The sequence below is a fragment of the Ictalurus punctatus genome, chromosome 18, assembly GCF_001660625.3.
Source record: "Ictalurus punctatus breed USDA103 chromosome 18, Coco_2.0, whole genome shotgun sequence".
Classification (NCBI taxonomy): domain Eukaryota; kingdom Metazoa; phylum Chordata; class Actinopteri; order Siluriformes; family Ictaluridae; genus Ictalurus; species Ictalurus punctatus.
The window spans coordinates 23070201-23085117 of record NC_030433.2 but is presented as its reverse complement, the minus strand read 5'-3'; the positions used below and the strand labels follow the sequence as shown (position 1 = coordinate 23085117).

Below are 14917 nucleotides of genomic sequence, written 5' to 3'. Positions count from 1 at the left end.
TTTGATAATTACACACACACACACACACACACACACACACACACACACACACACACACACAAACAACAACAACAACAATGAAATAATAAACTGTGAGGGGAAAAATAACAATCTGTGAACACTTTTATTTAAATGGACCCATAAATAACCACAAATTTATAATTCACTCGTTTAATATTTCACAAAAGATGTAGTCAGTGCTTTGACAGAAATGAAAGCTTGGCACTTAGATAAACACATTGTTATGCCAGAGTAATAATAATAATAATAATAATAATAATAATAATAATAATAATAATAATACCTCAAATGAAATACAGATGTATTTACACCACCAACCAAGGTGAAAATATCATTAACCCCATCTATCTGCGCATTGATTATCTTTAAAATTATTTATGATTCAGGATTTTTTTATTTTTTTTTTACAATTTGTTATTAATACAACATTTTCAATGAATTATGATTAAATTGATTAGCCAAGACTTCTTTAGTTTAGGAACCTCAACACAATGTAAATATATAAGTAATAAAAGCTTATGCGTAACAATTCGCATCAAACTGAATGGCAAAACTATCACAAATTTGTAAAATGTGTTTAGTTCTACGGATAACGAAATATCATTAGCTATAAAACGGATAAAAGTACATTGTACGTGTAGAACTTGCGACAGAAATCACGTGGCAGCTGTACTTGACCCGTACTCGTATAACATTTCAAATACAGACTTGCGAAATGGAAGGGTATTGGCCAAAAATGTCGTTTTCCTTGGTGATCATTTGCCGTTGTAAGCTTCTGTTATTTGTAAGCTACATTAGCCTCACTCCAAAATTATGAAAAAAAAAGAAAAAGATGTCAATTCTAATATTTTGGAGCTTTAATTCGAAATATAAGGGTCAACTCAAAAGGGTGTTCACAATCTACTGCATCAAATGCACCTGAAAAACAGCAAATGGAAAAAAATTCATTACATAGCTTGAGAACTGTACAGCAGTTAAGACCAGACTGGCATACGTATAAGCATATTTCTTACAGCTTGGATTGCATGATTGTGATATCTGTTTTTAAGCCAGTGTGACTGGAAGCTCTAGAAAGATGTAAACTTGAGCAATACACACTTTTGGCAGGGGGAAGACCAACGTATTCCTGCTATATTTCGAGACACCAAAAAACAAAAACAAAAAAAAAAAACCCACAATCCATCATCATAGGAATCAGTTTAATTTGACCAGATAATGGCAACCCAAGCCCTATATGTGTATATGTAGCCGGTTTGTAATTAAGCTAACGTTATTACAAAATAAAAATATATATATATTTTAATACGCCAATGAATGCGGCCACTTTGATATGAACGCTTGTCGTTCATGCGATTATATCTGCTGTCGTAGTTCCTCCACCTCAAAGCTACGGCTTTCGAGTAGATGATTTTCCGCGGTTAACTGAAGCTCGTGACCCGTTTCTACACGGTTTCATGTCTTCACGCCGCCGCCACGTGATCGGCTGATAATCTCATAATTACATAACTGAACGGGCGCACGGGTGTTCCTATTAAAGTGGCCGGCGAGTGAGTGTGTGTGAGTGTACATGTTAAAAATAGGAAGTCTGTGCAGAATAGGGAAGGTGAAAATATGCCAGGAGATACGCTGTACATGTTTTATACACTTTCACACACACACGCGGATGTATAATTTGATCATATGACACAAACAGGTATTGCAATTTCAACAGCGTTTATGTTGATTAAAAAACAAACAAACAAACAAACAAAAACAATACATTTAAATAGATTTAACCAGCACGTAAACGTACAATAGATATCTAGAACCTTAGTAAAAAAAAAAAAAAAGATAAGACATCATTTTGACGTCTTAAAAAGTAAGACATTGGTTTGAACAATATAAAACAAGCGTCATGCAGTCAAGCTGAGCAGAAGAACGAACGTGCACGTAAATTCGCACGTGACACGACACGTGTAAACAAATCATGTGGCTCTGGTGGCACATTGTAGACGGGTAAGTGGGAAGGAAGGAATGAAGGAATCAAACACACACACACACACACAAACACGGACGTTCAATCCCACACTTTCTTCCATTCTCTAACAAACACAAGGGGTCTAATTAGAAACTGATATAACTGTGTGGTACTTTCATCACAACCCCTAACGAAACACTTTAACCTTAAAGTTTCTTTTTATACGATCATCCACATGTACAAAAGGTTAGAAGCTGACAAAAGTATTTTTTAATTATCTCACATTCAACTGAAATTCTTGTCTTTTCCACGGTGTATTTATCAACTGTGAGTAAATGCTAGTAAAAGGTTAACATGTGAAAACATATTTTAAATGACAGGTTATGATTTTGAGGTTTTAAAAAGAAAAAAAAAAAAATCAGAACCCTATATACAAATGTAAAGAAATTTATTTTTAAAAAATGTAAATTAGGACTAAAGTGATGCATCAAAGAGTGATCGTATTCAACGTTTAGCCGATGTCAGTCGTCTGCCGCTCTTACGTCCTTGAAGTGAAGTGAAGAGACGTGGCGAACGGATGATAAAAACCACAATGAGGTAACACATCTAACGTTTTTCTGTTGTACTGAAATAACTAAACTGCTATTAATAAACAGATCACTTTGGCTGTTAGATGCTAACAATTGCCAGCAAGCTAACGTTAGCATAGCAACTGGTGATAACGTTACCTAAATAGTTACGCTTGGTCTCGTGTTTAAGTTCACTTTTGAAAACCCGTTTTTTTTTTTTTGTTTTTTTTTTAATAGAACATAACAATTTGCGCAATATTTACGTAATTCATATTTAAATACTGTTTTCAGCTTCCGAGCTCCATATCTCTGTCCATTCACTCGTCAAACTCCAAACAGCAGAATCACAAAACCGATCTCGGATCGGACGTTCCAACCGTCACGAACACTCTATGCAGTCACCGAGGCGTCGTCGATTTCAGAAAGGCTTTTATGAAGCCGATCACCACATCTACCGCGCTCAAAAAAAAAAGAAAAAAAAAAAGAGAAAGGGCACGGCATGGTCAATTAAGCTCCGCCCCCAAACTTCACAGGCTGAATTTTCCTATTTCCTTACACGTATAGTATCCACCTCATACATTCAACTCAGTTCAGCCACTTTCCTATAATCATTCGAGTGTCCTGTTCAGCGTTGTGATCTGGATCTGTTGATCTAGATTTGCATCCAAGTTCAAATCCCAGCATTGTTGGAATCCAAAATAGAAGGTAACAAGAAAGCCTGCGCTCAGCTGATCGGCGCACGTCGCGTTCGTCGTTGCGTTTTTTTTTTCTCCATTTCGAATTCGAACAAACAAGATGATCAAAATGAGACGTTTTTGGATTTTAAAGACGATAAATATCATTTCGGGTTTAAAAATAACAATCTTGACTAACAAACGAACGACCGACCCGATGTCTAGCAGCAATTACTGGGTAGCTAGTAGCAAAAAGTTTAGATTAAAGATTGCCGTTCGTGCCTGACGGACTAAATATGGATCACTATGTGCTTTTTTTTTTTTTTTTTTTTTTAAAGATAGCGAGAGGGTGACCGAGAAGGAGGACAGCGTTTAAAAATAAATAAATTAATTTAAATTGATTCATTAAAAAAATTAAAAATGAAGGACACACAGTACATTATGACCAAAGGAAAGAGCATATGGAATATCCAACTTGTACTTCCAGGTCAGCTTTGGCCATTTTTTTTTTTTTTTTTTTAATATTTGGATTCATGCGTATTTGAGTTCTGGACTTTGTGTGGTGAAACAAGTAGAAACAACTGAAAACAAGTCAATATTTTATTTGTGAAAAAAATAATCATTTTAAGGGCTCCCAAGCGGCACAAACTGAACAGCGTTCTGGCGAGTTCGGATCCCGACAACGCCGTAGCCCTCGATGGCCGGGTGTCCCAGAGAGAAAAACTGGCCATGCTCTCTGGGTGGGATGGGCATACTCTCTCTCTCCCCTGTCAATCACAGTGACACAAGCCAATCACCTAGCCAGGTGTCTATGAGCTCATGTATATGGATTTCCTCAGAAGGTCTTACGCTGCCATGTGACATAGCATGAGCAGCATGCCCTAGACAGGTGACCAAGTTGGAGAGAAAACGAAATGCAGAAAAAGGTGAATTAATTTCCTGGGCGGGAAAAAAAAACCCCAAACAAAATAAAATAAAAAAACAAAAAGTGAAGGAACGCAACATACCCGGACCTCAACTCTACACTTAAAAAAACCCCCAAAAAACCTTATATAAAGTTGCTTTGGATAAAAAGCGTCAACCAAACGCAGTTTTCTTACTATAGAGAGTGTACACCAAAGGCTTCTTTCTCAAACTCTTTGGATTGGGAGTCCTGCCGATGCACTCGAACGACAGCTCACAATCAACCTACTCGGCTGGACATACAGTGATGAACATGAAACGCTACATCATCTGATAATAGCTGTGCTAAACTGCTCTTAAATCTGTTACGATACTCCTTTCCATGTGATAATACATTGTGCACAATCATTAGGCTTGGTACTGGCAGTGAAAAAGTATACGTATATATATATATATATATATATTCACACACACACACACACACACACACACACACACACACACACACACTATTTCCTGCAAAGGTGGCAGTTGATCGGCTTAAACCTGAGCTGGAAAAGAAAAAAAAAAAAGACCATTTCAGTCGGGCAGTTTAGAGACTTGTTCAGACTCGTTCAGAGTCCTAAATAGTTTTGTGAGAAATGAAACGACGTGAAGACAAGCAGCATCATACAAAATACAACATTAGAGCACTTGGTGAAGTCAAAAGCAACGTAACGCTTTTTTTTCTTTTTCTTTTTCTTTTTTTACAAATGTCACACAGTTTGTTTATGCGGTTATAAAAAAGAGTAACAAAAGCTGTAAACAGTCAGAGCGGAGGGAGGAAAAGGGGGGAAGAATCTTTAGGGATCTGGAATGTTAGGTTATTCAGTAATTGTGCTATCTGTATATTACGTGTTTGTTTGTTTTTTGTTGTTTTTTTATTCGCAGCAGTGGCTCGTGACCATAGATTTCGGTGGGGCAGAACGACATTAATAATAATAATAATAATGATAATAATAATGACACAGCCTCAAACAGAATGAAGTCAACAGGCGATTACACTTGACTTATGCTATAGGTTAGAAGCTAAGTCCGTAAACAGGCGGCTGAGTATCGACGTCGGCGTACGGTCATCCGGCGTACAGTCTAACAGCTTGTTTTGAGTGGTTTTAGACATAACTGTGTTTCATGTTATATCATTAACCACGGTTTCAGCGCTATTTCCATCTCAAAAAACCACTCAAAAGCCCAGAAACTACCCAAAAAATGTGGACACCGGAAAAAGGAGACACATTTTCCTTCTTGTTTTTCAGCATTTGTGATGTACGGACGTTAACCACTCCGTTACCCCCCTTTCACTCTCCCAGTTGTTTCAATGGAAAAACAGAAATGGTTCTGTACATCACAGCCTAGTCTGCACTTACACTTTTACACTTTTGCATTCCCTAGTGGTCAAAAAGGGAACTGCAACAATCGCTAATAAACAGAGGGCCATTGGGGCAGGAATGATGATGATGCCCCTGCTGAACATGAAAATTTTTATTGTTGGAGGAGCATTGCACGGGTGAGGGTTAGGGTTAATGACAGTTAACAGTTAATGACAGGGTTGCCTTTTTCTGTATAAACGTATTATATTTCATTCTAATGGTTTGCTATAAAACAGGATCCTTTCGGCCATGAAGTATTAAACCCCAATCTGGCGTAAAAACCATGCCCCTGGCAACCATGTCATTAACTCTTTCAGTCCAATGCTCCGTCTCCAATAAAAAGATTTCATTTTCAGCATGGGGCAGCATCATTCCTGTCCCGATGGTCCTCTATTTATTAGCAATTGTTGCAGTTCCCATTTTGACCACTAGGTGCAGTAATAACTATGGCGCTAGATGGGGCATCTAGAAAGGTGGACAAATCGGTGAAACATTTGCGTAAATCTGTCAAATAGCAACATTTTTTCAAATTGTGAGTCACTCAAAAAAGGTAATTAGTACCTTTATATATATATATATATATATATATATATATATATATATATATATATATATATATATATATATATACACACAGAGACACACACACACATTGACGCTCTGCCCTACCTGCCCCTATAGACGAGCCACCACTACATATTCGGCACAGACAAGTAGTGTCTTGGAATTGTGTGTGTGTGTGTGTGTGTGTGTGTGTGTAAGAGAGAGAGATAGAGAGAGAGCACAGTACTGAGAGTAAACCCTCATTATATTGGTGAAATCACTGGCAGCTAGTTAACCACAGAACAAACTGACTGATTGACTTTTAGTCCCACGTGTTTAAGGCGTGTGTTGATTTTGGCATGCAGATTGGGAGAGTTAGACGTGCACGCGCTTCCAGCCAAGAACAATTTACAAATCTTTCTAATGCCGTCACGTGTCGTATTATTTGCATATTATTTTAAACTCACCTCCTCTTTTCCTTTTCTGATGCGATACTGTAGTAATTTTTACATAATATTCGTAAAGCAGGTTTATAACAATGTGGGCGTTGGCAACACTTCCTAGTTAATCACTCTAGTAGCAACATACATGTGGAATATGGCACACACATATTTGATTACATTTGATTCAACACTAGATTCTCCATTTTGTCCAACAACAAAAAAAAAGGTTCTCTCTTTGTACGAACGCTCTTGTTCGCTTTTTGCAAGCTCCACCTCTTTTTGTACAAAGTGAACAAGATGGAGGGGAAAAAAAACAAAAAACCACCTCGTCTCTTTTTCTCGCTTCATTTGACAACACTGCGGCTCGGTTCGTTAAAAAAGCACTGAATATCAGGAAAGACGTTGACGACGGAGTGAGGTGTAGCTGTGCGGTGAGCAGCTGGTTGCGGAAGAGTGCGGAAAAAAAAAAAATCGACACGTGCGTCCCATCCACAAAAGCAAGTTCAGAAGATTCGACTCTTTTTAAAAAAAAAAAAAAAAAAAAAAAAAAAAAAAAAAAAAAAATTGAGGATGACAATCATTTGGTAGTGCACCTCATGCACACCCTCAGGAACTCTGGGTGGCAACCTGGGATCCGAAACACACGCGGAACAAGTTCTTTCCTATGCACGTACCTCGCACACGCCCTCACTTTTCTTTAACAATCTCCTCGTACTTGGGTGGCGGGTCGCTGTAAGTGGTGGTGGTCTCGTCGCTGCTGCTCTCCAAGTGGCCCGTCACTTCTTCGTAAGACGGAGGAGGCGTGGCCCCTGACAGCCGTGACGCGACGGACATAGACGAGTCCTGCACGTAGAGTCCGCGTCCATTCGGAGGTTGCAACGTGCAGTCCAGGCTCCCTGAAGTGACTCCCCCTCTTTCCCTTTCCCCTCCGCTGAGCACCACGCTGGGCCTCTCGTTGAAGTGCGGGTTGTCCGTATGCGAAGGGGTGTCGCGGTGCACGAGGATTCTGGGAAGGCTGCGGGTGTTGCGATTGGCCAGGTAGCGGTTCTGCGTGTACGCTGGGCGCCGGCGCGTGGCCTTCTGCAGCTGGCAGCGCCAGATGAGGAAGAGCGCGATGATGATGAGGAGGGCTACACCTAGCAGCGGTACCACCATGTACACGGTGTCGGCACGCCCTGAGCGTGTTTCTGCGTTGTTGTTCACGGTGTACAAGTTACGCGTCTTCCAGAACTCCATCTGCGGTTAAAGGAGAGAGAGGGGTGCGTTAAGTGCGTGTCTGATTATATTACTAACTGCAGTAAGTAATTACAGCAGAGATTTTCGCCAATGGGTAATTGTACGTATATAATCAATTACATAACATACTGCAGAATTATCAGTGGATTTATACACTGTTCACTGTTCAAATACTTGGTTAACTGCTCTGTACGCCCTTTCTTCAATACTGCAATCGCTATTTGCATATTCATCATGCTGCATGATAGAAAGAAAAAAATATTTAGATATATACATATATATAAAAAGGGGTCATATCCTGCGGTATTCCTATGCGACGATTAGCAACGCTGGCCGGGTGGGTAAGTTATGCAACACCGAATATCTCTACAGCAGTTCGATGAGCTCAACACTGACTCACTTCCGACTGAGAGGTCTTACACAATCACTTGATCGCTCATCGGCAAAACAAAAGGCTGACGCAAACGCTAATTCACTGAAACTGTGATTCAGGATAACGTGGTGACCCGTTCAAACATTTGTGACAAATGAAGACCATGTGGACTGATTTGTAGACACCCGGCGGTATAAAAGGTTATACCGAACATGTACAGTTCATATATTTTTCCCACCCTGTTTACTTTCCTCGACCGGCTCTGCCGGCAAGCAGTTCCCGACTGCACGGCCGGTAATAATCACACACTCCACTACTCTTTAAACCAAAATGGTAGAAATGAAAGAATCCTTTTTTTTTCTTCCCCTGTTTATCTCTTCTTGATAATTAAATCATTAATCACATTTTCTTTTTAAATAGTACATTTCAAGTAGGAAAAAAAAAAAAAAACAACAACCCCAAAACCAATTGAAACCCCTGGTCTGATATTGAGAAGCACTTACAGTTTTCTCCTTGGTCTCAAACGCCTCGTTGGCCTCCTCGAAGCTGCAGCTCTCCTCCACGCACTCCCTCTCAATGTTGCCCTGCCAAAACTCCTCCAGGAACCCATTAGCCCGTGGAAAACGCTTGAGGAGAGAGTTTGCATCCTTCCCATTTAGGAATTCTGTAGAAGAGAGCGCAAGAGTGCGTGTGAAAGAGAAAGAAAGAGAGGTAGAAACGAGTGGCAAAAGCGACGTCGCCGCATGGGACGGGCCGATGGAAACGCTTGGTGTCAGTCGGACGTCTCGAGAGGTCACCGAGTCTGGGTATCTACACTTCTTTTAAACGTATCACGTGACACGTTCTTGGTAATCATAAAGAATGGAACGGTTTCTTATTGTTTGTAATTCCATTCCTCATAAACATCCGCCTCATTATAAATATCTCAGTGATAAGCGGAAGGTTATCAAGGTTCAAAGTTATTTTTACATTACGCGCCAAATCTGAGTAATTCACTTTCTGCCAGAGTTGTCGTTTATGCTTTCAAACTTTCAAAAAGTTTACGTTCGCCATTCCGGCACAAATCTCGCGTGTGGGCGGGGCTTAACAGCAAATTACTCTCATTGGCTAGTGAGATTTGGACAGACAGTTCCCTAACCGAGGAGCAAAGACGTCGGTGGTGTGAATTGTGGACAGCGTTCTGTATACGGTTCTCTGTATAGTTCTAGTGTTTGTACTTTGTAGTGGAAAGTACTTACTTACTTAGTCGGTATATGAGTCCGTAATTAACATTTGAACATGTACAGTAGCTAGAGCAACGTCAAAAAATTTGTCCTCCTCCCCATGTTATTTAGACACATTATTTATGTCATATTACCTTGCAGTAATTTTTAAACCCATCATTTCTGGTTTATGGGTATTTCCCCGTTCACGGAGATAGCAGCCTGGTCTTGTATGACTGAAAATAACCGCCTGGGAGCGTTGCCAAGATGGCCGCCAAGTGAACAGATTTTACTATAAACATCTTTGCTTACTACTACGGAGCAATTTCCTTTCAGTTCATTCACTCTGTCTAACACGCATACCTCCTCTCTGCTGTCCGTGTATTACGATGTCTAACAGTTTTCATTTGTGTAACATAGTTAAACCCTTTTATGGACAGAACACGACAACGGCCCTTAAAACGTCCATAAAATTAAGAGAATGAAATGAAATGATTTGATTTGGTATGTCGATGTGTTCCCTTCTGAAACATGAACTCACGGTGACTTTGTATTGAAGCGTTTGAGAATAGCGTTCGAGATACGCAACCCCCCCCCAATCTAAACAAGTCTGAAAGAAGCTTAGCGAGCTAGCATACTACTTAAATATATTTTGTACTCACCTCCTGCCATGCTACCACCAACGAACTTAATGCAGAGTATTCTGTACTGAAGGAAAAAGACATACATGAGGCAATGGCACATTTTTTTCCTTTTTAACATTTGAAACATATACTTGAACACACACACATTTACTTCTCATGAAGAAAGGGACTAAATCCAGGCTACACACAAAAAATCTGTTATATCATTGTCCTGTTGCCTGAGTCGGTTTGTAACACGACTTGAGGCCATACAAACAATTACTGGGAAAAAAAAAATACCGGGGAATGTCTGTGATTGAACTGTGATTGCATTTCAGGGTGGCTTTTGATCTGAAGGTGTAGGATTAAATGTTTGAAATCGGTGTCGTAGACAAAAAATATAATCGTGCCAACGTATTCGTTCCTTTCATTCGAAAACTAACCTTTTATTTCCAAAATATTTTTTTTTTTAAAAACGGACTCGGAGCGAAATATTCGGGAAAGCAGACGATAATCGTCCGGCATCGGTGTGAACTCCTTTAATACTGTTTAAAAAGCATCTCAGGGAAATTCCTCAAGAAATCGGTCGAGAAAACGCCAAGAATACGTTTCTGGAAATTCTAGGGAAAAGGGCGTCTACGTTGACGAGACTAAAATACTCAATTATTTTCCATTTATTTATTTTGGGTTCTTTAAAATATCACACCAGTTGCATTCGTGTTATTCCAGAGTTTTGATGACTTTAGGATGATTCTAAAATGTGGGAAATAAATAAATAATGAGTCTGTCTAAAGTCTCAGACGTCTCAGACGTAGCGCTACGGCTGGATGGTGCACCAGGTTCAACGTTAATTCTACGTAGGACTTAAGGCGCATTTTACATCCAGCATAGTCTTATGACCGGGTGTACGTCCGACTGGTACAACCGGCCCCAGAGGTTGGAGTATGTATCAGACTGGAGGTGTATTAAACGTGTGTTGTTTTTCATGAGGAGGAGTTAGATCCAGATACAGATCCAGCTCCAGGTCTAGATCCAGCTCCAGGTCCAGACCCTGGACTTTTGGTTCTCATCTGGCATCAAATCTTCTCTGTACCCCCCTCACTCCTGAGTGAAGTTTTCATTTATTGACTCAGCCGTCCGCCTTTTATAGGCAGGCCAGCGAAGGGGCGGAGCCAGGGTGGAGGTTTCCATAGAAACGGGTCGGGGTAGACGTGCCGTTAGCGTCCGCCATTTAAATGTATTTGGCCCCGGTGTAGAGCTCACTGCTAGAAATGAGTGTTATTGTCTACTTAACTTACATTTGAGACTTTGAAGACTCATAAATACGAATATTAACAGTTTATAAAGACTTGACAATCTTTCTTCCACACAGCTATCAAATAAAAAAAGCAAGAACTCGAGAGAATACTACTACTACGGTTATTATTATTATTATTATTATTATTATTATTATTATTATTCACCACTTTACTCTACAGTGTTAGCACATTAACCCTCGCTTATCAATACACAGCACATCGACTTCTCACACATAGTAAAAGCATTCTTCCACCGAAAGGGAAATATTAATCGAGTCAGCCAGCTTCAAATTCAATCCCTCGGTCAAGAAGCTGAAAACTCCTCGCGTTCTTCCATACAAAGCCTTGGGATTCTACTTCGTTTATTTCTCTCTAAACATCAATCCAGAACTAGCAGAAGGTTACGTGTGCATCCTAACTTATATTCGTGGACGCACAGTTGAAATAAAGCCCTACCTTCCGCTCCGTTATCACTGCTGATCCCTTCCATCCCTGTTTCCTTCAAGGGAGCACCCACATGAGTCACGCAGGGGCGGATGACTGACGTCTGCGCGGGCCAATAGGAATCCAGCGCGTCCTCTGCTCGACCAATGGAAACGCTTATTATTTTGGACGCGCAATGTCATGCCTCTGGAATGAAAATAAAATAAATAAGCTGGGTAGTGTAGTCTAGGCACGGGCAAATATCTGACATAGTGTGGAAAGAGCTGCGTGATGAGATTATAGTATTTTTATTTTATTTCTTACCAGTATTAATATAGTGAAAAGAACAAAAACGGTTCATTTATTTTATGCAATTTGTGATGTCTGGGGGTATCTTCATATGCCACGCCTTATACTAAAAGACTACATTTCCCTGCATCCGGGCATCGTCACTGTCTGATTTATTAGGTCAGTGATGAAGCTTATCCCATGACACACATTTTGTGTGTGTGTGTGTGTGTGTGTGTGTGACGCATGTAGTGAGAAGAATGTTGATGCTGGAGTCCTAGTTTTAATCCCACTACACACCAGAAATATCCTGCTATAAAAAGAGGGCTGTTGATATGGCTTTGTGTGCCATGGAGCCAAAAAAACAGGCAAAGCTTGGCTCTGTGGTTTATAATCTCTGAATAGGATTACACTAAATCTATACTTTTGCACTGAAAAAACAAAAACAAGTTGCATTAAACATTTTGTTCTTTTGTAGTCATTTGCACATCCTACAGCATGCACGTGCCTGATATAACTGCATGGACACCCGGTGACCCGTAACACCGGGGGTAAACCACTGAGAATGTCTTAAACTCTACCATTCTCAGTGGTCACTGAGAATGGCCCTCCCATCATGTCATCCACTTTTAAAAACCAGGCAGACGCAAAGCAGATGCACACTAACATCAAAGACAGAATCATGATACCAAAGATTAAAGATCGGTGTGTCAATGAAACTTGGGGGGGGGGAGTCATTTTCATTCTTCTTTTTTTTTTTTTAAATATAGGTTTATTGTGCAATATACACAAAAGTAGAAAAATAGGACATAAATATAAATTTAGCTGTAGATATATACACAACATAAATTAGGGACAAGGAAATAAAATAATAGAATACAGGTTGAGGAATCTTGCATACAAAAAGCAGAGACCCTGAGTCATCTCGGAAACATTCATCCCAATGTGGGATCATTTGCTTGCCGTTATACATTTCCCAGTGGAAATTACAGTTCGGAAAACCGCCCAGTTCTGAAGATGTTCTCTTGTCCTTTAGGAAAAGGTGTTTTGTGATAATATTTAGAACTATGCAGGCTGTAGTTTGTTGGGATGTCTTCTCAGTGACTAGACAGTCCTGACAGAATGTCCGATGTTCTTCGTGTGTATTTGTTTCAGAAGTTTAAGCACGATTCAGTTATGGCTGCAAGAACGGCTCTGAGGTTTGAGGCACTCTTTGTCGTCATCATCGTCGTCATCGTCTTCCCAGTCGTCCTGTTCGTCCTCCTCATCCTCGCTGTCAGACTCGTCATAGAAGCAGATAGTTGCCTGGACTGGGAAGTTTCTCAGCAGTGCTTCACCATCGCTGTAGAGGTAGTCATATGACTTGGATTTCGGCCAGAACAGTCTGTAGTGAGAAAAAAAAAATTGAATGAATATTTAGAACAGAATTCTCTTGGATTGACAAAAAGGTTTACAATTTAGTTTTTTTTTTTTTTTTTGGAATTGTCTGATGATTACATGACCCATACACTGTTTTCACACAATCAAAACATAGAGTACTGACCTGACAGGGTGCTGGAAAGGCTGAGTTTTGCCATCTGCCATGGTGTTGCTTGGCACCACTGGTCGGGAATAAGGCTGTAAAGAGAGAAGAAAGAGGTGTAAGGATACATTTACAAACGAAAACATCCACCGCAAGCTTCCTGCCCCGTATTTATGGGGTGATATCATGACTAGCTACAAAGCAGTTGTATAGCACCTTGGGCTATATAGGATATTGTAGCTGTGACTTTAGGTAGGTGTCAGGGTGAAAGAGTAGGAATCTAACCCAAACATTCCCCAGACACGTCTACTACTCTTGGCAGGCGTGTGCTAGCATGCTGGAAGGTATTCTCTCTACACCTCAGTGCTGGACGCCAATTCGGAGTTCTCACTCTGGCTCAGACAGCGGTGCCATATGGCGGAGTGTCTCAGCGCTCCAGTTGGTCCTCCTGCCTTTGCACGGAGTTGGCGCTGTGTCAGCAAAACAGCTTGACAGTCACACCTTCTGCTCCACCATACTGTTGCTAATGCGCTCCACATGCATATCTGCAAGCCCCTGGGGTTTCATTTGCTTCTTCCATAAATGCATTACTGTGCGTTTTCAATCCGTACTTCAAAACATATCCTACATTCCCATAGAAGTCAATGCACAAATGCACGAGCAGGCCTATAATTGGTATAACTCAGAGGAGAACTTACACAGATGAGCTTGCTCCTCCAGCTCACAGTACACGGGTCCTGATCGGTCACAAGCCAGGGTCTCCACAGGACAGGCCTGCAGTGGACAAGTCACATGGTCAGTGTCAATTAAAAACAAAAAAAAACAACCAAATACAACGTGTATGTATTACATCACCATGAACATCAGGGTTTGAGATATGAATCAGTTGTTTTTACTTTTAAAAACCTCATTTAAAAGGGATGTCACCCTGAGGGTAACTTTACTTTTTAAAATCACTGATAACAATCCAAAGTGCAACAAAATAACTGCTCACTCAAGAGAATGACAGGGTTTTATTTAGTGTCCCAGAGACACCTATGAGCCATGTTAATGCTCACCTGCTGACCGGTGACTGCTGCTCCATCCGAGCTGACCTAAAAACCGGAGCTCCGGAGAAATGCGTCTGGGTAGACACGAGACAAGCAGATTTCATCCTTCTGTCTTGGTTCGGTAGTCCAAAATAGTGATTTGAAAGAGTCGAGTCTTCGGTTCGAGGTGTCGAAACAATCGTTGAGCGAAATGAATGAAGCTGAGGACGGAGACCGGGGGTTTATATAACGCCGAGCCGCAGAAGGAGGCGTGACGGGGGCGTGGCGTGGCGGCGCTGCGGGGCGTGAACCAGGGCGTTGTCTTAGCAACAGAAGTTGCAGAGATGATGAGTCCATCTGCCAGTACTACAGAGCATTTTGTTGTGAATGCTTCCCCACTTGTGT

The 14917-nt window shown here is 40.7% G+C and overlaps 2 protein-coding genes across 3 annotated transcripts; both read right to left on the bottom strand.

Moving 5' to 3' along the window:
- Positions 1-105: 105 nt before the first annotated feature.
- Positions 106-11798, bottom strand: LOC108279282 (transmembrane gamma-carboxyglutamic acid protein 3). Of its 2 annotated transcripts, none has more exons than XM_017493404.3 (4): positions 11708-11798; positions 9993-10038; positions 8632-8792; positions 106-7755 (listed from the first exon to the last, which is right to left on the bottom strand). In XM_017493404.3, exons 2-4 carry the CDS (start codon positions 10000-10002, stop codon positions 7207-7209), a joined length of 720 nt encoding a protein of 239 aa, XP_017348893.1. In that variant the 5' UTR covers positions 10003-10038; positions 11708-11798; the 3' UTR covers positions 106-7206. The 2 variants fall into 2 exon arrangements, with proteins under 2 accessions (XP_017348893.1, XP_017348894.1); XM_017493405.3 differs by having other exon boundaries at positions 9993-10033; positions 11708-11789.
- A 1165-nt stretch (positions 11799-12963) lies between these two features.
- ripply1 (ripply transcriptional repressor 1) lies at positions 12964-14762 on the bottom strand. Its single transcript, XM_017493551.3, has 4 exons — positions 14543-14762; positions 14183-14258; positions 13506-13579; positions 12964-13346 (listed from the first exon to the last, which is right to left on the bottom strand). Exons 1-4 carry the CDS (start codon positions 14635-14637, stop codon positions 13133-13135), a joined length of 459 nt encoding a protein of 152 aa, XP_017349040.1. The 5' UTR covers positions 14638-14762; the 3' UTR covers positions 12964-13132.
- Positions 14763-14917: the final 155 nt, after the last annotated feature.

Coding starts and splice junctions, on each gene's coding strand:
- ripply1 (XM_017493551.3), bottom strand. CDS start 14,637: ATGAAATCTGCTTGTCTCGTGTCTACCCAGACGCATTTCTCCGGAGCT. Junction 14,259..14,542: donor CAGCAGTCACCGGTCAGCAG/GTGAGCATTAAC, acceptor TGTCCACTGCAG/GCCTGTCCTGTGGAGACCCT. Junction 13,347..13,505: donor CCTTTCCAGCACCCTGTCAG/GTCAGTACTCTA, acceptor TTCTCACTACAG/ACTGTTCTGGCCGAAATCCA.
- LOC108279282 (XM_017493404.3), bottom strand. Junction 7,756..8,631: donor TTGAGACCAAGGAGAAAACT/GTAAGTGCTTCT, acceptor CTTTAACCGCAG/ATGGAGTTCTGGAAGACGCG.